Source organism: Apteryx rowi, unplaced genomic scaffold, assembly GCF_003343035.1.
Source record: "Apteryx rowi isolate R43461 unplaced genomic scaffold, aptRow1 scaffold_374, whole genome shotgun sequence".
NCBI lineage: Eukaryota > Metazoa > Chordata > Aves > Apterygiformes > Apterygidae > Apteryx > Apteryx rowi.
Window position 1 is genome coordinate 57,002 of NW_020450241.1, and position 22,471 is coordinate 79,472.

At 37.8% G+C, this 22,471-nt stretch overlaps 1 protein-coding gene across 1 annotated transcript in view; it reads right to left on the bottom strand.

Annotated features, from left to right (window-relative positions):
• Window positions 1-22,471, bottom strand: part of RALYL (RALY RNA binding protein like) — a 111,177-nt gene that overhangs the window by 15,778 nt on the left and 72,928 nt on the right. The window contains exons 4-8 of the mRNA XM_026073701.1: window positions 18,913-18,960; window positions 16,261-16,424; window positions 15,563-15,643; window positions 7,278-7,391; window positions 2,122-2,300 (exon numbers count right to left, since the gene is read on the bottom strand). Of these exons, the coding sequence (XP_025929486.1) occupies window positions 2,122-2,300; window positions 7,278-7,391; window positions 15,563-15,643; window positions 16,261-16,424; window positions 18,913-18,960 (586 nt within the window). The remainder of the gene's footprint in view (window positions 1-2,121; window positions 2,301-7,277; window positions 7,392-15,562; window positions 15,644-16,260; window positions 16,425-18,912; window positions 18,961-22,471) is intronic.

Sequence of the window (22,471 nt, forward strand, 5' to 3'; positions counted from 1 at the left end):
AGTCTCTACTGCATGGGAAACACCCATTCCTGAGATTTCTTTGAAGCAATACTTTGTAGAGCAATCCTTTATCCCATCCACAGCAGTTTTTCATTCACTGATCTTTCTAAACGTTACAAAGAAAAGACAGTGTTATTATCCCATTGTAAAACACATCTGAGGTTTTAAATGTGCAATGCTGTCAGCATCTCAGCTAGAGGGTCTCAGTATTTGGGAAGGTGGAAGGTGAAGCTACAGTGCCCAGGGCTGCCTAGCCGCTGCTGCTCTGCCACTGAGATGGGCTGCATGTGACCAGGATTGGCACAGCAGCTCTTTTCCCTGGCCTTTTCTAGCTACCTCCATGACGAGCTGGGAGATGTCTAGAGGAATATCATTCATGATCACTAGAGCACAAGACAGAGGACTTGCTGCACTCTCCATGTGCAGCAAGCTACCTCCTCCAGGCACTTACAGGGCACAGGAATGTCATGCAGGGACACTGGAGCTGGTTCCTCGCAAACCTTAGATGTGTGGCTTAGACCTCTGAGCTGGCTTGGGAGCCATGTGTGCAACAATCTGCACTTGAACTATTGCCAGAACATAAATCTTGGAAGGGCTTTTTAACTTGAAAGCAGCACTGTGCAAAAGTGGCTATGGTGATTCCAGACTTTTGCTGGTAATTAAATCTTCCTGTGCTTCTTTTTAGAAACTTTCCTGCTTAGGCTTTTGCTAGATGAAAAACTTCCACATCATGGTTTGTTATATAGAAGCTTTGTTATATAGATATATGCTAAATATGTCATACCCACAGGGTGAAACAACAGCACTGAACAATCACAGGCTAATTTACTTTAAGCTAATGTCCCAAAATACTTATCTGTAGCAGGGAGTCTGTCACACAATTAGTGCAAAAGCCACCAGTCTTGCTAAACAATGATCGCCCCTATTGCTAATATCACATCAGGTGACCAAGTACTTGTCATGGTGGGATATTGTATTTACAACTATTTATTCATTATAACATTTCAACTTCCTGCAAATTCAGATTTAACTGCTGAAAGAAGTCCCTAATGCCTGTACAGGAGAACCTGTTCCTTTGAGAGAAAGTGCCACCTGCTCTGTTAGAAAATGTGAGGGGATTGAGCTTGTACTAGCTTCCCCTGAGCATAATGTCTGTTCAGCATTTAGAAATTCAAGAGGACCCCATGGTAGCTAAAGAAATGCAAAAGCTCAAATTAGTGGTGGTTTTAATTATGTTTGTAGCAAGCAGTACAAAACACTAGTTATTTACATGCACCACTATTTCAGGGTTTCTGTTGGTTCAGCTGTGTCCATCACTGACTGGCTCTTGTTGGCATCACTGAACGATTTTTGTAGTAGAGACATGACTAAATGTATGTTAAAAAGCAAGCAGGGACAGTGACATTGAGCAGTAAAAGTGATTTACATTCAAAGCAGAAGAATATGAAAAGAAGGAAGAGAGGGAGGGAGAGAAAAGGAAATATTACGGAATCCTTGTGGTGTCTAAAATAGTGACTGATCCATGATAAAGAAAGAAAGAAAAGATGTAAATCTGACTTTCAGAATCATTTTTAATGTTTCTCTAGAATAACTTGAAAGTGTACCAACATGATGGACATTTCATAAAAGGTGCAGGCTCAAGCTGAAAACCCCTCAGCTACATGTGTTCTTAGGTCAAAATCCTTCTTCTGTCAAAAATACATGTAGCTGCTAGTGCAGCCTGCAGAAGATACACATGCAAGACAGAGACCTGGAATTACTGAGGGCCACTTGGTTACTAATGAAAAAGTTCTCTTTGCTCTGGTTAAAAAAAAAAATCGCCATGCTTTCCTTTCTCATCTACATTATTAAATGTAAAATAATAAATGAAAAAAAAAATCATTTCCTTTCTAAAAGCACCAAGTATAGCAAGTTACTTTTTTTCTTGTTTATACTCAACGGGCCATTTTCTTTATTCTTTGCAGCCTTAATAGGTACTACAGTGTATGAAGAATGCAGGACTAGGTACTAATTACAGAACATCAAAGTGCTGCTGTTAGCTTTTTTATTAACCCAGACTCTTCATTCTCTGTGGTTACTTGTATCAACTGTATAGACAGACATGGCATGGTTATTCCTTACCAGCTCATTGCTGCCATCCTCATCAAAATCCTCCTCTATCCCATCAGTCATCTCTTCTCCATCCCCATCTGCATCTGGCCCTCCTTCAATTGGCTCTTCTGTAGAGTTATCTGCATTCTCTGATATGCATTCCTCTTGAATCAAATCAGCATTATCTTCCATTTGTTTCTTTTGAGCTTCTGTAAGGAAAACATACTCTATAGAGATTCAGTAACCTTTCCTATTGGTGGCAAAGAACAATTCTCTGAGGGAGAAACCTAAGCTTCCCATCTCCAGATGAAGTAGGTTTATGAAAATTAGTGTGTTAATATCTACCAGGCAAATATGATCAAAATCCTTGTTTTAAATAATTAATGCATAAATCAACCTTAGTACTAACATGCTTATCCTTCCCATGCAGTGGATGAAGGCTTGCTTTAGCAGGGGATCTTGCTTTTTGATTCTCTGGACTTTGATTTGCTGTGAGAATCCAATTTGAATAATCACCATACATTTATTTATCAACAACCAATGAGCAGTACGTAAATCTCTATACTCTGAGAAGTGGATGGCTGTTAATTGTCAATAAGGGAACAAGGATTTGCATAAATTTGCTGTGAATATCTCTCAACAACCACACAGATAATCAACAAATCCTTCTAGTCAACTGACCATATTTTTTGATAGACTAAAGTAATGGTGTTCTCCCCACTTGTATAATGTGATGAGGTACCTGGAGCACGGCACCTTCTCATTACTCAAATACAGGGCTTTCTATAATTTCTGCTAAGCAGGGAAAAGAAACACCATTTACATTTCCTTGGAGGCCCATAGGATCTGTTCTGCTTGGCTTACCCCAGTTGGCTGCATTACTGTGATTATGTATTCCAAGACTCCTGGATATCTTGAGGAGTTTCATCCAACAAGCCAAAATCCAAAGGAGGATTGAGAGAGGAATGACAGAGACAGACTGGCTGGGAGAGTTGTTGGAGGGATCAGAATCTTATTCCTACGCACATAAGGAGTTTAGATGGAAACCCTTATTTACTCAGTGTGACTGTGGGCCAGAGAATTATTTGTATGTAGCTGGAATATCAGTGGGTTTTTTTCAGTCTGGAGGTGACCATACCCATTAATGATCAGATCTGTATAAAAAAAAAAAAAATCTTTCTTTATTAGATTGACTGTTCTGTAACACTAGTTAACGCATCACCTATCTTGTTGAACAGTCAATGAATCTGCAAATAGCCTGTGAAGCTGTAAATTTTTCAGCTTTATGAATGTTTTTTATTACTTTAAATTATTACCTGCTGCATCTAATATTCAAATCTTCTCACACTTTTCTATATCATAGTATTAAGCCAAGACGACATTTGTTTTTCCTTTTACCTGCACACATTTATTTTGCAAATCACTTTCATCTCCTCAGTCTTTGTTAGTCTCTAATCCCTCATTTTAAAATTCATGTACTGAAGATACAGAATAATGAGACTTCTCCCCCTTGGTCACCTTATTTTTTCAGAAAGATTCTTGGATTTAAAGAATAAAAAGTCATCTTAGATAACTGCTCTGACATTACTGTGGTTGTCCATATCAGTAGAAGATTCAGCCCATGGAACTTCAACATCTTTTGGTAACATGTTATATACAATACCATGCTAGTTTTAACGAGGACATTGACATCAGCTTTTTTTACCAGCAGACACACTGGGCTGGTATTACCAACATTATCCTTTGGTGCATGACCCATTATTATCATCATGTTACTTGCCTAACTGCACAAGGAAACGAGGGTTGAGCCAGCTATGTCTACTACATCCTGCCCCACCATCTTCTGCCTCAAGCCACTTCTGAGATTAACTCAGCTGTAGCTGTGACAACTGAATCAACTTTGGTCAAGGCTTTCAGAAAAAGGGTCCCTGAAATTATGGATTTAATACATTTTAACAGGAAATTTTTTGGGGCACAGTCGCTAGGAAATCAGGTCATTGATTTAATTGTCCAAATAAGAATGTAGACTGGTGTCTTTAGTGAAATCTAAAATACTAGTTGAGCATCTAACTCTTTTGGGCTCCTCTGAGAAGCCAAACTTAAGATCCTATTTTTAAGCATCCACTTGTAAAGACCTTCATCTCTGATATTACAGGGAGAGTGTTCTCCTATAGCAATCACATCACATCAGAACAACTTCTTATCCCTGGCTTTCTGATCCAGATTTTTACAAACAACTGAGCTATTTCTACTGATTTCATATGTACAGGAAATCGCTCTCCTAAGACTCAATAGCTATTTGCTAATCCAAGCAAATTCTGCTATCCAAAAGCTTGCAACTAACTATTTATTAAAGAGTGATATTCAGATACCTCCCATATTTGTTGCCTGTAGAGTTCTATCCTAAAACTGTAACTTACATTATATAGATTTTCTTGTTTAAAGAATTAACAGAGAAATCTTCTAATGTTTCTCAATATAAAGTGTGAAATTAACAATCTCTTACTTTTAAGTTCTCTTATCTATAGTCATCCTACTGAAATAATCAGGGGTTGATAACCACAAAAGAAAGAACATCAGCCAGTACTGTAAGGAGATTTTCATGCAGCTGTAGAAAAGTAACTGAAGCATGCACTTAGCTTGTCTAGCTTTTCTGTTTAACCTGTCACATTCCTCCAGATATTACTCCAAACTTTTAAGATTAATAATTAAATATTCTTCTCAAGAATGATACAAAATTAAAAAAAAAAAGAGTACAAGATGATGGCTTGACCTCTGTATATTTTTCTTAAATAAACTCAGATCCTCTCTCTGATCCCAGTCTTAATGAGACCTTACCTTTTGGCAGAGAAAAGTGAGAAATAATATTGCCCAACAATAGAGAAGGAACAAAATCATCTTACATCTGATGCTGTAAATTAAATAGTTTAGCTACTGAAGTAGCTTTATTTTATATAAAGTATTTAGCTGAGGAAATACTCATCTATGGACTCATCACCCAGGCTGCATAGCCCTCTTCATCAACATGGGGAACTGAAATGGTGATCCAGATTTACTGACACCTCTGAGGTATTTTTTCTCCTCACACCCCTCGATGAGAAGAAAGGAAAATGGGGAATAGGTTTTGCACATGATGTTTTAAAACATCAACAGTTTGAAACTAGATTTTAATCTCCAAGGAGACTGTTCATTCCTCATCTTCAAAAGATATAACAGTATGATTCAATGCAAATCAGCATCTTCCTCTTTGAGATGATTTCTATTTAAATGAGTTCACTAGAGTCCTTTAGCAAAAGTGCAAATTGGATATCAAAGTACAATGACATGCAGGTCATTTTGCATAGTAATAGATTTTACATAAAAGCTTGCTGAAGTGGGGAAGTGCCATCTCAGAGCATTTCAGTGCCCAAGTGAYTCAATGGAGTACCTTACAATTACATCATCATTGATTATGCCAACTTTTATCTAATTTGCATAAAGTGCAAAATAGAATATACTGAGTACATATTGTGTACAGTTCTTCTTAAAAGAGATAATCAAACTCTGAACTAATGATTTACCATAGACTTAGAAAAAGCACCCAAATTATTTTATGAGGTAAACTGGAGAACTATAACAGCTAAGGAATTGGACCTTGGCTGTTGACTTAGAAAATGATTATAAATGAATGGTAGAATCTTTTAAAAAGCTGCTTTGACATTTGTTTGTTAATTTGTTAAAGACAAAATATTTTTCTGGAATGTTACAGCCTGGCAAGTGTTTCATTAGAGTTGATTTCTCAATTCCAGCAGGAAATTTCCGGACTCAGAGAGATACCCCAAGAGACCAGCAAACAGGCAGGCATGTGGGAACAGGAGAGATCCAGAGTCAAATATCTATTCAAATGTCTATATTGCCTGTGTCAGGTCTATGAAACTGCTAATTCCCACTGACGTTTTAGACAGTCTTGATGGTGCTCTCTTGATGTGTCCTGTTGGGGCTTTTTGGCTTTCTATAACTGAGTGCAGTTAGGGAAGGGAGATGAATCTGAGTGCCCAGGCACCACGGCTGCTGGAGACTCTGAGCCAGGCTCTCTTTTTCACACATTTCACACAAATACTTAAAAGGTTTTCAAATGGGAAGGGGAAAGAGAAAGGAACGGGAAAGAGTAAAGGGAAAAGGGAAGTGGAAGGGGAAGGGCAAGGGGAAGGGCAAGGAGAGGGGGAGGGGGGAGGGCAAGGGAATATTGAGAGTTTTTGTGAGATAGGACTTCCATTTCCCATCTGGCTGTCATCAAAAATGGCTCTCTAATACAGAGCTCCTGTACAGAGATGTACCAGTACAGAGAGATTTACAAGGAAGCAGCCAAGGAAATACTGTAGACTGCAGGAAGAACTAAAATAGTTTTCCATGCTTATCAAGGTGAAAATATGACCTCATAACTCCATTATAACTGTTCAGCATGGCTTTAAAATGCTACCAGGTGAGATGATTTGTTTGCCAAAATGATCACTGTAATTATATAAAGATCTTGATAATATTAAAAAGCAGTGTTGGGTTTTGTCATTTCCAAAACATTTCAAGCCAGAGACAACCTAAGCTAGAGCAGGGCTTGTTTTACACAGGTGCCAAACTTCACGAGTAGTTTAGGTTGGAAGAGACCTCTGGAGGACTCTAAGTTCAAACTCCTGTTCAAAGCAGAGCCAAACTCAAAGCTCAGTCAGGGTCCTTCAGGGCCCCACTCAGCCAAGTTTTGAACATCTCCAAGGACTGCGTACTACAGACTCTCTGGACAGCTTGCTACAGTGCTTATCCTCCCCTTGGTGATTTGGTTTTTTTTTCCCTTATATCCAATTGGAATTTCCCTTGCTGACACTAGTGACTATTGCATCTTGCCCAGACAATAATTCCTGATACAGACCATCTAATAATTCTTAATGTAGATAGTACAAGTATTCCCACAGTCAACAACCTCCAGCTTAATTCTGTTTGGTCAAAATTATTTCAAATGTTTTGTTTCCAGAACATCTAGTAGAAAATTGTTCTTTTTTTCTACCGGTCTATAGAAGACAACTCTTGCTATGATGTTGTTGGATCTTCTCTGAAGAATATTATTTTTTTCCTCCTGATAGTTCTACCTAAGAGATAACTTGACTGATAACTATGCTCTGGTTTAATTCATGTGACTACAAATCGTTTTCACCTACCTGCCTCAGCTTTTTGCTGTTTTTCAATCTTTTCCAGTCTCCCTAGCAAGGAGTCGATTTTTGTTTTGATTTGGGTTAATTCCTTCTTGATTGTTTGCAACTCATCTGATTTCACTGTGAAAAGAGAACAGACACAAAAAAATGAAATAAATTATATTTGCACCCCTTCATGAATCAACAGAACATGTTTTTTCTCCTTTTCTGTGTACTTCCTCATTTCTCTCTATTTTTAGAGAATCAGTTTTTAAAACCAACTTTGTTAGTTACAAATACTGAATCCTAGAAAACCACAGGATACTAAGCCCTAGTGACAGGGGTTTACATGAGGGGTATTACTCTGTAATAAGCATTTCAGGCAAACATCTAAAGGGAAATCTTAGTAAATCCAAGTACCTTTTAGTGACAAACAGCCTATAGTGAAAGAATGACTCCAATATGACAGACAGTTCACTGTCTTGTAATGCTGTTTTTCTGCACTGTTTTTTAACAATAACAGCAATAATAAAAATATCCCTCACAGTAGCAGTAGGTATTTTTCAACAACAGAGAATGGTAACATAAATGCTAGAGCAGCCAGGAAGGTAATGTTATTTTCCAGTCAACAACTTCATCACAATATAAAGTGTTAAAAATTATTACTTTAAAAGTTTTCAATTCTAGGTAAGTGCTTGCATTTTTTCCAGCTGTAGATAATATATGAAAATATTTCTTTTCATGATCACATCCAGGGGCTAGCTCCAGTAAATTAAGACCAGTAAATTAAGAAGTTAATAAATGTTTGTTACAGTGTATCACTCTTCATTTATGTTTGCTGTCATGTATGCTATAGCATATGTGCTATGTTTGCTACTTTTCATTTATGTTTCCTACTGCATTCCCAGATGGTACTGGAGGAAGTGCTTATGTAAAGGAAGAAGACCTAACTGCTTTGGAGGTATTTTGGCTTCAGAAGAAAGGATACTGTAGCACTCATGAATGAACTTGATGTTATGGCATTTTTGAGGCTTAAAAGATAGTCCAAACAGATCCACTTGCTCCATCTGTGCTAGGATATCATGTTGTAAAGGCCAAGAGGAGAAAATAGCAACCCTGTGCTAGCATGGGAAAATAAATCCATTATAAGGGTCAACAGCATATAACAGAGCTGTCATTCTTACAGTTCCTGTAGGGAGAAATGTACCCGCACCTTAAATTGTGAGGGACTGGTAATGGAAGAGCTCTGAGGAGTAGTACCCTTCCCTCCTTCGCTTTGCTGAAGAAGGGTATGCATTGTCTTTGGAGGTGCGTATCTGGAGCAATGGGAAGGCCGTCAGTGGGGCTGAGAAAGGGGAGCTTCTGCCGTGGAGAAGGACACATTTCCTTTCTGTACAAAGGGTCTTCTGACTGCATCTTGTCTTAGCAATCTCATTCATTGACTATTGGGCATGTATCTCATCATGGCGTCTCATAGCTATTTTTCGTTGGACAGTTAAAATCTAATGATGAAGCGTATAGGCAAGCTACCACCTGGTTCATTAGCGATAAGTGTGCATTTGCTTCTAAACCAACCTTAATGAAGGCTTAGAGGACATTCACTGAGGTTGAAACTGATGTGGTTTTTTTATTTTACAGTTTGGATCATGTACGCTGTAGTTATAACAACTCAGCTAAGGCAGGTTGTTACACATGACAATGATTTTTAATCATGTGCTCATATTAAGAAATTGTACATCTCACATTATCATTGTCTGAAACCTTTGATTTCATATGAAATGAACAGTAGGCTTTATATAACTATGGTTAAAAGTGACCTTTGTGCTAGGCCCTCATATTGGATAGAATATTCAGTATTCAGTATATTTATAGACCAAGGTCTTAAAATGTTCTCAGAGAAATAACGGGTCACTGTCCAATCCTCCAGATCTGTAATGAAATGTTAAGATTCTACAGTTCTGATAATTGTATATTTAGAAGGTCACTACTTCCCTGGGGGCTGTGGTTCGTCCATGCTGGATTACAGAAGCAGCACAGATTCCAAGGTGAAATAGTGTGAATCTGCCCAGTGGGGAATGCTAAGTGTCTGCAGCAGCCCACTATGAAGCCAGATGGCAACAGATCTCATACAGCCAAGCTGCTGTATTAGAGGTGCTCCTTTGACTGGCTTACCAGGGCCAAAAGATCAAAACTTAGAAGGGACAACACAAGGACCTAATGATACTTGCTCCCAGTTTAAAAAACAAAGCAGAATACATTTGCACTACTCAGTTTGGCAAGGATACAGGCATGAACATAGGGCTACTGTTCAAGTCAGGCCAAAGCTTCTGCTTCATAGGGCCTTCCCTGTGCTGCTCCACTGAGAATTCAATTTAGGAAGAAGACTGGACTAAAGGGAAGACAAAGAAAATGATGTGGTTTCAACAGCAAATCAAGAAGTTATAAACTACTGAGATGCTGTATTGCTACCAATGTTCCCTGCAGGATTCCCCTGTGCCAAAATTATTTGCTCAAACTTTGGCAATGAAGCTGCAACTTAACATTAATAAGGTCATTAAATAGGAGATTCCAACATACAGTCCATCACATCAAATTTATACTAGAAAGGACTGAAAGAAAAAAGGAGAAAGATTTTCAAAAAATCTGCACAAGTTCCAAATTTCCACCCCAGCTTCAAACTTGAGATGGTGTAATTATCCAGGTTGCTTACCCTCTTAATTTACAGGGCATCGTACAAGTCTTCAGGATCAGTGTCATCAGAGAAATTCCACTCTCGATTACATTGCACAGAGTATTTCCATAGTAGGCAGAGGTTACTAAAGCCAAATTGATATAGAACTACAGCAAGAGGGAGAACTTCAAGCTCCTTAGGGACAGTATTATGACACAGACAAAAATGTGAAGAATGTAAATACTGTACTTCAGACTCACATGTTAAAGTTGTGCTGCAAACATGTCCTGCTTGGAGTGTGTAAATTCTCCATTAAAGCTTCACTGAATTTTTTTAAAAGAAACAAATCACTTTATAAACTTGAGACCATAGCTTCATGTGTTTAAAATATTTGTTCAGCTGATTTTTAGTAACAGAATAGGAAAATAAAGTAGCTTGCTGCTTTTTCTTTTAGCAGAAAGGCTATCAGGTGTATGTATGTAGTGAAAGAGAAAGAAATTACTAAAGGAATTCCTCAAGGATTGGCACCAGAATTATTAAACATCTTCAACAACTTTGACGTCAAAAATAAGTAAAATGGTGAAATTTGCTGATGACAGAAAAATTGCAAGGTGTCATCTATTTGGGATTGAATTGTAATGATATCAGGAGTGGTGATTTTAAAGATCTCTACAGTAGTAACAAGATGAAATTCAGTTGTTGATTGACTAATAACAGAACTCCTACTCTCTGAACATGGGACCTCATGAACTGAAAAGGAAAGTTAAAGAATTATCCTTGGGTGTACTTTTAATCTCAGGTTGACAATGGCCTATCACTATAATGCATCCATGAAAAAGAAAATGCAGTGCTAGGATGTATCAAATGCTACATTTCTAAAGATGGGGAAGTATCAATGTCATTGTACAAGCATCTGATGAGAGCTCATCTGGAGTAACATGTACAGTTTGAATCATTGAATTCTAGTGGGAAGGTGGAGGGAAGGGTCATGAGATGACCAAAAGAATTAAAAGCCTGAAACACAGAAGACTTTTGCTTGTTTGACCTAGAGAGAAGAGGCTAGAAGAAAATTAAACTTTTAAGCTAAAACAATGTTGTTCATGTGTATATGCACAAATTAGAAACAAATTGAAGCTGGAAGTTAGAAGAAACAGAAATAGAAAAAACCAAATCCCAACCAGGTTTAAGAGGGAATTTATTCTGTTTATGAAAAGGACAAGATGGTGTGGCTACTTGCAGTAGCATGAAGTACATTCAGTGGCCTTTCACAGTTCTTTGCTGTGAGTCTAAATGCATTCAAGAATGCATCTTTCATGTAAGCATCTAGGGTCAAAGGAGACAAGCGCACCCAGGAACCAGCTCAAAACAAGAGATTTAAAATTGATGTCAATCACATTTATAGAAATGGAAGTACTATCGTTGAATTACAGCAATATTTGGGAAATGTTTTTTTGACATAACTACAAATTGCAACCTAAAAAGCATGATTCAGATGTCTTTGAAAAGAAATGTCATGTATTTTTATCTAAACGCTTCCAGTTCAATACCAAATATTTTATCATATTATATTACTTTAGATTTCACTGTAAAATGGGTTAGCTAAGATGAATTCATTTAAAGGCATAATTCAGTATGTATTTTAATTTCTTAAATAACTATTCCCTACCCATGCACACAACGGATAAAAAAACTGATTAGCATTTTCCTCCTGTTTACAGCCATATAAAAAGAAATAGCATACTCCAAGAGCTTCAGTTTCCATTTTGTCAGAAGAAAGTGATTTTTTTCCAGTGCTAAATGGCAATCTGCATCTGCTGCTTCTTACCATTAGCATAGAAAACTGCCATGTGTAGTTTCCCCATGTATTCAATTTTATGAGTTCCTCCTGATAATGCGGAAAGGTTTTATTTTTTTCTAGTCTTTAGAGTTAAAAAATGAGAAAAATAATGTGGTTAACTGATCCTAGAGCAATTATAGATTCAGAAAAGAAGTCAAATCCTCCCAGTTTGTTTTTGTTTTAAAAGCAAACTTAGAGCACATATTACCACTTTTTGGTAGAACAGGAATTTACTGCAATGGAAGACAGACATTATTTCTGCAGATGTACTCATCAGTGAGCAAGGTATATATTATATTTTGGTATTATATTTTTATAACTTCTTTGCTGTATGCCAAATCAAGCATCTTTCCTTGGATTGCTGCTTTTCGGAAAAAAGTTCCTCTAATCCAGATCCCTAATAATTTCACAAATGAGTCCTCTGTGTTCTGGCCTTTACTTGTACATGTATGGGTTCATTTTCTGGGTCCAGTCTGATTATGAACAGTTATGAGAATAGTTATGCCTAAGAGATTTCTACTTAAGTCTGAAAAGTATATTAGGGCATGTGATCTCATGAGAGTTTTGCCATTTGGGGATGAAATCTTTCAAGCATAGGCAATACCATTTTGACATAGTTAATTCTGAACTTGAGATTAAGCTGGTATACGGCCTTGAATTTCATTAACGTCAAAATAGCTTCCTTCCCACAAACTATGTTTCTCCTTATTGAAGAGAGCCTTTATTTAACTAACAATAAATTGCAATTCTAAACAAAAGTGCATTAGTTCAAGAGGTTCAAATTAGCAATGTAGAGTAGAGGGGCAACAAAATATTAAACTGTTTCATCCCACAAATCAATATAACAAACTTCCGAATAAAATGGCAAAAGAAGCAACAGAACACACATTCTCAGTTTTCCAGCTTGCAGACCCTAAGGGAATGGCTTGGTTATTTCTCTGATAAACGCCTTACAACAAGCTGATTACATTTCTGTCCAAGTCAACAAAATCATGTTTCTACCTTTATGATGGGCTGGCTGGGCTTGACAAAAAGGGAAGTAATTCTATGGGGAAATCAAGCATGACAGTCTGTATACTGTGTGCCTGACTCCTCTTAAAGAAAAAAAAAGAATCAACCAATTTATTTTCAGGTGTGCTACAGGAAAAAGAATATATTCTAAAGTTTATTCCTGCATGATAAATGGTCTCTGCAGTTGTGTTCCAAATGCCATTCTAAAGAATTGAGGTTGTAAACCCAACAGGGGTCAAAAATGAGGACCCACATTTTTTAGTGATGCAACCTGCAGCTCTCCCTTCAGCATTAAGAGCTTAATCAAAAAATTATTCTTGACACCTGGAGACTGACATTTGTAGAATTCATATAACACCTGAATACAAAAGCATTGCCTATTGAAGGATACTTACACCAAGGCATAACATTGTATATTAGGATCGCTCATGATTGTTCTTCTATTAAATAATTTACATGTTCTGCAACATTTCCATGTTATTTAGGCAGTGTGGTTGGAGATCTCACAGCATGTGGCTATGGGTCCTCTTATTTGGACTAGGGTTGAATTCTATAATCTACACTAAGCACTACTTAATTCTTGACATGCTACTACAAAACATTTTCTGAAATGAAGAACATGTAATAAAGCAAATGTGGTGACTAGTCTGAGGAGGAGATATCTATATGTTCCCATTCACTACAATGAAATACAGATTTCTGTGTGAGGGAGTTCCTTGACATCTATGCTAAATTCCTCTGCTCTCTCTAGTTCTAACTTATGCTGGACAAGAAATATAAAAAATAAAAACTCATCTAAAATAGTTTATCTTCTCAAGACAAAGTGAGTACAAAAACCAAAGAATTCTTAGACCAGCTTTTAGGAGAAGTAGTGAACTGAATGCAACTATACTTTTCATATGGATAAAACAACAGTAAAGGATGAACTAGAGGAGATCTACTGAATAAGTCTACAACCATACATACTTACTAAAGCTTAAATTCAGTACGGGAGAAGCCAAAGACTCAAGGACTGGAAAAGACCAGCAAAGTAATTTAAATTCTAAATCTACTAAAACTGAGTCCTGAGTCATATGCCTTCTTTTAAATCAATACTAGGAATCTTAATTCATTATGTAAAGTATTGAGGGAAGAAAAAGAGTGGCTATGGACAAGGGGATTTGTTCAAGATGTGTATGAAAATGATGTAGACACATGCTTACCCTCCAGAGAGCAAAGGAGATGATAGTACTCCCAGACATGCACTTATAGTGTGAGACAGCTCCTTAATATGACACCTAAATTCATATGATTTCTTGTGTGCTATGTATCAAAGTTCCCATTCTTGTTGATGGTGATCAAGCCAACTCATTCATTGGAGCCTCAAATCACACAGGAGCGTGATTCGACTGTCCAGCCAACAGGTGCCTCCTTCAGCATGAGCTGAATCATCACCTAGGCTCCAATGACTAAGTTGGCTAGATCTCCATTGGCTAACAGGAGTTTAGACATGTAGCACACATACAGCCACCAAAACATCACCTCAAACTTAATACTTTTGTTAAGTAGTTCTAATGGCTACCTAACAAGTTAGTTTGAAGTTGACAAACTTCAGAATTCACCCATCAGATCTTTGCAAGAAGAAAGGGCTTTTGCCAATGGTTTTAGTTTATTTTAAGACTGAGAACAACTTTTATTTGGCCTTTCCTTCAACAAACTAAACATGGTGAACCTATACCAAGCCTCACTTTAAGGCAGAAGTTGTTAACCTGTGACTCTTGAGCTGGCTGCAGCTTGCAAGCCCAATGAAATTGACATGACAGTGGGGAATCCTACTGTTTGCTTGCACCTGCTTGTGCAGCGTGGAAGGGCTATGTTGGCCAAAAGTCACATACATGGTTATGAATGAAAGTGAGATAACAGTAAGATGACACCACCAGTTACCCCAGGTTATAGCATCATGACCAGTTCAGCCATGCCCAATATCTCAGTGAAAGAAAAGGGAGCTCATGCTACCCAACCAAGAAATAGTTCTAGATATTACCCTCCCATTGGCTCTGTAAAGTATGTTGTGTTAGTCATGTCAGTCTTGGCCACAGGAAGATCTGTGGTATGGCTTGAAGGTAAAGGAAGTTGAACGAGATCTGACAGAAGATCCAGTGCTTTATCCATTGTCCTGAAGTTTTCTTCTGAAATCTCTTCAGCTTGTCTCAACATCCTTCATGCTTTGCGGACAGCAGAACTGGACACAGCTTTCCGAAGCAGGGTCACATACAGAGGAAACAATTTTCCTCCAAGATACCCTAAGTTTTATATCCATAAATTCTATATGTTATTGTGCTACATTATAAGTCAATGTTCAAACTGCTTTCCATTCTGAATCCCAGGCCCTTTAAGAGTGATTGTTTCCCGGAACATCACCCCTTCCAAGGAATCACCTGAGTTCTTTGTTCCTTGAAGTACAATGTTATCTTTTGCATTGTTTATCATACTTCCATTTTTTCTGTTACATATATTTATTATAAGTTTTCTTTCAAGGCCTTAGATACCATCGTTTAATACATACGGATCCTAGTGGACTCACTAGAGGTTCATCTTTGTTAGAGGCTAGTGTATGAGATTTGGATAGCTTGGTCAAGCACAGTATAAAATCGTCTTGTGACATATTTAGCCCCTTTTCCAGTTAGGTGTACTGTTGGTGGATTCACTTGTTACATGCCTTGTGTGTAAGAGAGCAAGGTGCTTTGCTGAGCAGTCTGGTACTGCAAGTGTCTTTTCACAGTCCCTTTATTCCCTCTGATATTTGATCCCTACCTGATCTTTCTCTTCCTCTTCCAGAGACACCTCCAAGGACAGTATCACTCCATATAAGGGGCAGGGGAAGACATGTGGGTGCTGAAAGATGCATGGAGAGGAAGATGAAGTTTCTGGGAGATACTATGGGGTGAGGAGGTTGGTGAACATGGAGAAGAGAATACCTATTGTTCATCAGCTATTCAAAGGCCAATTCGCTAAGGGTTGAATAACCCCAAAGTCTCCAGTCCTGTTTTACATTCCCTTTAGAACACACAAAGGCAGTTTGCCTCTTTCTGTCTTCAAAGGAGTCACTAGCAACTCCCCCCCCAAACAAACAAACAAAGAAAGAGACAAACAAACTCACACAGGAGTGAAAAAAATCCTCAAGTTTCCACTGAGATCAGTATCCCTCAGCTTTTCTGTAGTTAGATTATTAGCATTGATTTATTATCACACATTTGCAGGACCTCATTGTCCATAAGCAGTCAGGATGCTAGGATAGTTTAAACAGGCTTCTTCTGAGGCCAAGGAATGGATCTGTAGCTCAAATGTTGTTGAATGAATGGCCTTTAAAATTTACATCAGGGTGCTCTTTGACTTGCAGGAAAAGTGTGCCAGCTTTTGTAACCAACAGAGCTATAATTTAGACTGCCTGCTTTTTGAGGAAGTTAGCAGGATCACTGTTTCAATAAAACCCAATGATATGAGCAACTCACATTTGGATCCCGAGGAAGAAGCCCCACTTGATGTGGATCGTGATGCTCCTTTCATGGAAAATACCCCTTTGCCTCTGCGAGTTGTTGTCACAGCCACACGAGGACGCTTCAGTGGTATCACTGCACGGGGTGGTGGGGGGACACGGCCGTGGTAATCAAACAACCTAGAAAAGATGAAGTCAGTTGGACTCCATAACACTTTCTATGATTTCATGTCATGGAAACCCTGTCAACTAAATTTTCATGTTATCTTTGAGAAAATTACCCTTTGAAACCATAATCACTTTATATCACAGTCAAATTAGATTTCAAGGACCTATGCACATTAAGTGCCATATTCAGATTTCAGTCACAACCCAGCGCACAGCTCAGATTTTGCATAGTTTAAATGAGGGATGTTTTATGGGATTCTGTTATTTGTAGCATGGAAAATCCATAACCTGTTTTCCGCAGGTCCACATCAGTTCATTGCACACAAGGAACAGCAGTACATTTTGTTTCAGCTCCTTTATTACATGCATGGCTTAGATTCTAGTTTTCTGTCTCCTATCCATACAGATAGAAAAATAAATGAACTTTTCTGAAGCCAACCGTCACCATAAAGAAACATATTGCAGTTTGTAAAACAGCAAAAAATTCTTTCTGTTGTGGGAGCTGTATGTCCTTCAGAGTCTACAGAAAAGGGGTCCCATCATATGTGCTCTTTATTGAAAGGCGAACTGATCTAGAATCACTAAAACACTCAAGCAAGATTTATAAAAATAAATTGCTAGTCTTGTTCAAACAAAATACATCGTAGTAAGTAATTCAAAGAATTACCACTACAATCAATGAAAGATAATTTATAACCTAAATGAACTAGTATCCCCATCCCCCCCAGTTCCCAAATCCTAAAAACACAGCAATTAATAACAGCTGGCTAACCTCATAGAAGGAAATAAAGACAATAGAAAAAGTAATCAAAGCTACAGACATATTTAGAACATAAAAGCTATGGGCTCTGAACAGAACAGACTGGGAGAACAAAGTTCAGTAAATGAACATTTCCAGTTCTGAGACTAAAGTTGAAGGACAAACAATGTTCTCATGAAACATTCTTGAATTTCTTTCAAAAGATACTTGCAACTAGTAATTATGTAAATTTATAACTGCATGTTTAATTTTCAGACAATTCTGACTACTGTCCCCCAGCTGGAAAGACAGATATTTATTTGAAAACAGACACACAAGAAACAGTAATTCAGTCAGCACAGTGCCTAACAGCATATTGAGCAGAAAGCAGAATGAAACTTAAGTCTTGTAGCCCCTTTTCTGGCAAGTAAGCACCTAATGCTTAAATCCCAAGATTCTCACAGTTGTCTGTACCATAATCCTACAGACAACTTAACTAGCTGCTTCATTTTTTCCTGTCATAGCCGTTTGCAACACATATCGCAGTGATCCTATGACTCCAATTGAAGTTGAAATCCATGGCCTTGAATATTCTCGATAAATAAGTGGATTCCAGACATTATAAGCATAGTTAAACAATTGTATATGAAGATGAATGTAAAAAATACAAACATGTTTTAGTGTTCATCTTCATATGCAATTGTTTAACTGTGCTTATGATGGCTGTCACTCATACTCATATATTTATTTCACAGCACTAACCATTATTGCCACCCTTTTCTGATCCCAATACTGCTTTAGTTCAGATGAGATAAATGTATTCTCCCCGAATAATTCAGGGAAACTTGGAAAACTAATGAATATTAGGAAAAAAAAAAAGTCTTCTGAGATTAGAAAGTTTGGGATAAGACATATCTAGTTCAGAAATTCAGAGAGTCATGAATCCATTTCTGCATTTCTATTTCGTAAAAGTATGTTGATTGCACATTCATGTACATAAAAGAAATCTCAGATTAGAAGAGTCTGGTAGAGTAATGCCATGTTCCCCTCCTGCCTGCTAAACCAGGCTATTATAATGCATACAACACTGCTAGGACATGAGCTGCTTATCCATGGTTATCCACGTTAACCCTGTGTTACAGTAACTCTGCTAGATCTGCATGAATACTGTTAAACTCCCATCATGCTGAGCTAGGCTGTGTGTACCTACTCAAGGCATAAGTTTCCCATTGCTCAGATATTCACACTCCATTTCCTACCATAGACATACACTTGCTTTTCAACTTGTGGTCTGACTTGCCTCAAGGGCCTTCTAGACTTTTAAGCATTGTTGGAAAAAGTTTGAAATACCACATTTGCAGGAGACATTCCACATCTTTTCACACACATTTATGAAAAGACAAAGACAGGATTGTCATTTGAAGAATTTTACAGTTGCTATATGTTCCAGTGAAAGTATGCCTGGAAGAACTCTTTAGGAAGGAACACTGAGCAACTAAACTATCATTAAATTCTTCAGCACAGAAAAAGCCCCAAAAGCTCACAGAGAAGGTTAACAGCAAAAGAGCTGTTTAATGAACAAACATTGGATGGTGGTAATCCTGTCTGTGATCTGTTCAAATAGTCTTCCGATACACAATAAAAATAATGAAATCAATAATATGGAAAATCAAAACAGACCTATCTAACCAAACAATGTGATTGCATTATAAACAAACAGTAGAAATGGTATAGGACGTATAAAAATATAACCACACATACCGATTGTAGAAATCATCCCTGTAGTAATCATAATCGAAGACATAACCACTGTGGAAAAACACAGAAAAACAAAAATGAACTGGCTTACAGAAAATTATACATCCCTTAATACATTTGTGGTAATATTGGTTTACTCTCACATTCCAAGGCATTTTTCAAAATCTTCTCACTCCCTCTCCTCAAATATATATTGTGTGTATGTATACACACATATATTGTATAGTTTATCCATGCCATTGTCCGCTATCATTCTGTAGTATATTTGGAAAAGTGAAGTCTGGGGCAATCAAAATAGTCAAAACTATTGACAGCACATATAGAAAGAAATTAACACAGCTCTGTAATTAGAGGTTCATTACAGTATGATTCTCTGAGTGATCGAACAAAGTACACACTCTAATTAATACTGAAACCCTCCTCTTTTCTGCATTAACATAGCATAATCAGTGGACTAGAAAGACTGGTAAACGTGTGAGAGATTGGCAAATGAGTGAGTGGGTGAGGACAGGAACTAGAAAATGGATTTGATTCATGAGAAACATGAAAAGAGTTGGCTTGTTGGTCCTTGAGTTCACCAAATCTTTCATCTGGAAGATTTAAACATACACAAAAAGAAAGGGAAAAAAGTTAGGAAAATGCATGGTGCAGGCAATAATGTTACTGAGAGTTTTTCAGTGACTTTTGTCTCAGGTTCAGAGGGGAGTATACATGCCAATCTGAGAAAAGAAAGAGACCATTAAGGGAAACAAATATAGGTAGGAAATAGCAAATGTCCAGAGGAAACCTATTTTTGAGTTGTTGATTGCAATGTCAAACCTTCCTTGTCCTTAGGTTTGCATCCCAATAGCCACTTTCTGCTTTTTTGATGAAGAAACAGCAATGAAATCTGTCTCACTCCTCCTCCCAAAATAGAACCCAAGAGTTATAAATGGACTGTACTGAAAAGTCACTAGGGATTTATACTCTGCCTGATGAAGGAGTAGGGACGCAAAACCTAAGTTTTTCACTTGCTTCAGAAGGACAATTATGAATAGGAAGGGATGAGAGGCACAAAGAAAGAAAGAATCATTAAAAGAAAGAGAAGATTTAAATATAAAAGCAGAAAGGTAGAAAAGAGATTTAGAAAGGACAAAGCAGAGAAGAAAACATTCACAGAAAATGAAGAGATGAATGACAGTAGCTACATATTAATGAAGCTTCTGTAGAGGGAATGGACTTCTGGGTAACTTCTGCTCCTGAACATTGCAAAATGTCCTCCAATTTTTTATTATTTATTTATTTAGTACACATTTTGTAACATGGGACAAGAATTCTGAACTGACATTTTTTGGTTTTGTTTTTTTCTGATCTCATGAGACTCACCAGATGAGAAAGAGAGCACGCTGACTGCAGTTCAGTTGGTAAACTGTTTGAGAAGGAAGAGCCCTATATGCATTTTATATGAAATATTAACTAAATAAAACAGCCCTGGGAGACTAGAACCCAGCAGAAGATAAGCACAGTACGGGAGATGGAAGAAATATAATATTAAATAATATTATTTACACATTGTACAGAAATCATATTTCTGTATCTCACCTTAACTCAACTGTAGCAAACGTTTTCCTAAACTATGCCACATCTCTTATTTTGTCTTTCATTCCATAGACAGTCTACATGGAATTAAGAGGTAGCAAAGCTAAGATTTTATTTACAACTATTCACAGTTTGCTAATGGCTTTACTTAGCTGCATGATTAATAGCTGCAATAAACCTGTATTTAATATTGAATTTGTGTTTTTAAGTAGAAGAGCACAGACAACTTGAAGAGAAAAGATTAAATTTAAAAGGCCTGTCACATGAAAACTTTCACCTGAACTGACATTAATTTAATTTGCATAAAGACCAGATAAATTCTATTTTTCAACGTTGGAGACCATGAACCTGATGAAGAACAATTCACTTTGCACCAGCTAGAGGAAAGCTGAAGGGCAGTCATACTTCTCTGGAGCACTCAGCTCTGGCCCATGGGAGACAATAAGGTTAGGCCACAGGACTTTCACAGGGTGTGAGAGCGACTCACTTTTCGTATGCAAAATTTCATGACAGAGATGGCTCAAAGCCACCTCTGGGAATGGGGGCAGTGAAGGGGCACAGGAGGGTGGGAGTGGTTGAGGAAGGCTCAAAGGGTTGCTCAGGTGAGGATGGAGAAGAGGGTAGGGGCAGTCAGCTGCGGTTTTGGGGCAGGGGTCAGTGGGTATTTTGGGTAGGGAGAATGCAGGAAGGGGTTTCTTGTGTGGCAACTGGCAGTTTCTCTCCTTCTCTATTGGGCTTACACTCTGTCGCTGTATCGGCGAGGAGAGGCTGTCCCACAGAATTCCTTACGTAAAATGTTTTTAAACTGTGGAAAAATGTGTATTAGCAATTTTTTTTTTTAATTCAGTGTAAAATCTGGGATTATACTTCTCTTTTGAAAGAAGCAGTTTTGCACATCAATCAGCCCCTAAGAATTTTATTCTTTTGCTCTGTTTCTTGTTCAGATAACTTCTGCCTTGAAACTGAACTCAATTCTTCATATTCCTTCAGCTTTGCAAATTACAATTTAAACCCACCATTCTCTGTGTGGTCCAAAGGCTTATCAGTGGGACCAGAGCAGAAAAAAGTAGAAGTACATTTTTAAGTCTGATTATCACATAGCAATGTAATTTATGAATTCTTGTAAGTTTTTATAGGTTGCCTATATTTCATTGCTTCAGAAACATCTGATTTTGGCATTGCTCATTATGATTGCCCAGAAACATGTTGGGTATCAACATTCATTATATGGTAAAAATTTTCAAAGGCTTCCAGAAAGATAAAAGAGGGACATTGCCCCTATGCCTTTAATCTTCACCCTGGGAAACCCCAGCAATTGTCATGAAGTATTTTTACACCTGAAGCCAGCTCTGGCTCTGTTATAGATGTTGCCTCTTTAAAGTTACGGTGCTTTGCTTTCTTGCATAGCACAAACTGCCATCCGTTGCTACTGAAATAGGAGGTAACTGCAGGTATTCTGAATTTTGCATGACAGTCAATCTCTGACATAGACATACCCACACCTTTAGTTGCAGTATACATCATCCAATTTGCCCACTCTATTGCACTCTCTATCAAAAATTACTGACCCCATGGCTGGGACACCAGATGCAAACATATGGTAGTTTCTAAGTGTGACCTGTTAGCACAGTTGGCAAGCTAGCAGCAGCTAATTTGCTTCCTTTTCTAGTCTGAATTTACTGTAAGTGAAATCTACTTCAGCATTCAAGGTATCCCTGCTAGTTAAATCCCGTGCTCCCACAGTACGGGGGAGTTCAGCGGGGGGGTGGGGAAGAAATATCTGCTTTCCCCTCAGGCTATTAGGAGCTCTCTGCATGGGTAAAAGATATTTTTGCATGGAGAATCATTAGCATGGAGCAAGAAAGAGCACATGCAGAGACTTGTTAACTGGGACCGCTTGCAAAGAGGGAGCAACAGCTACTTCACCTTTGCGGGGGGAATAGCAGAAGTGGATGTACTACCACGAACTCTCAACAGAACAAAG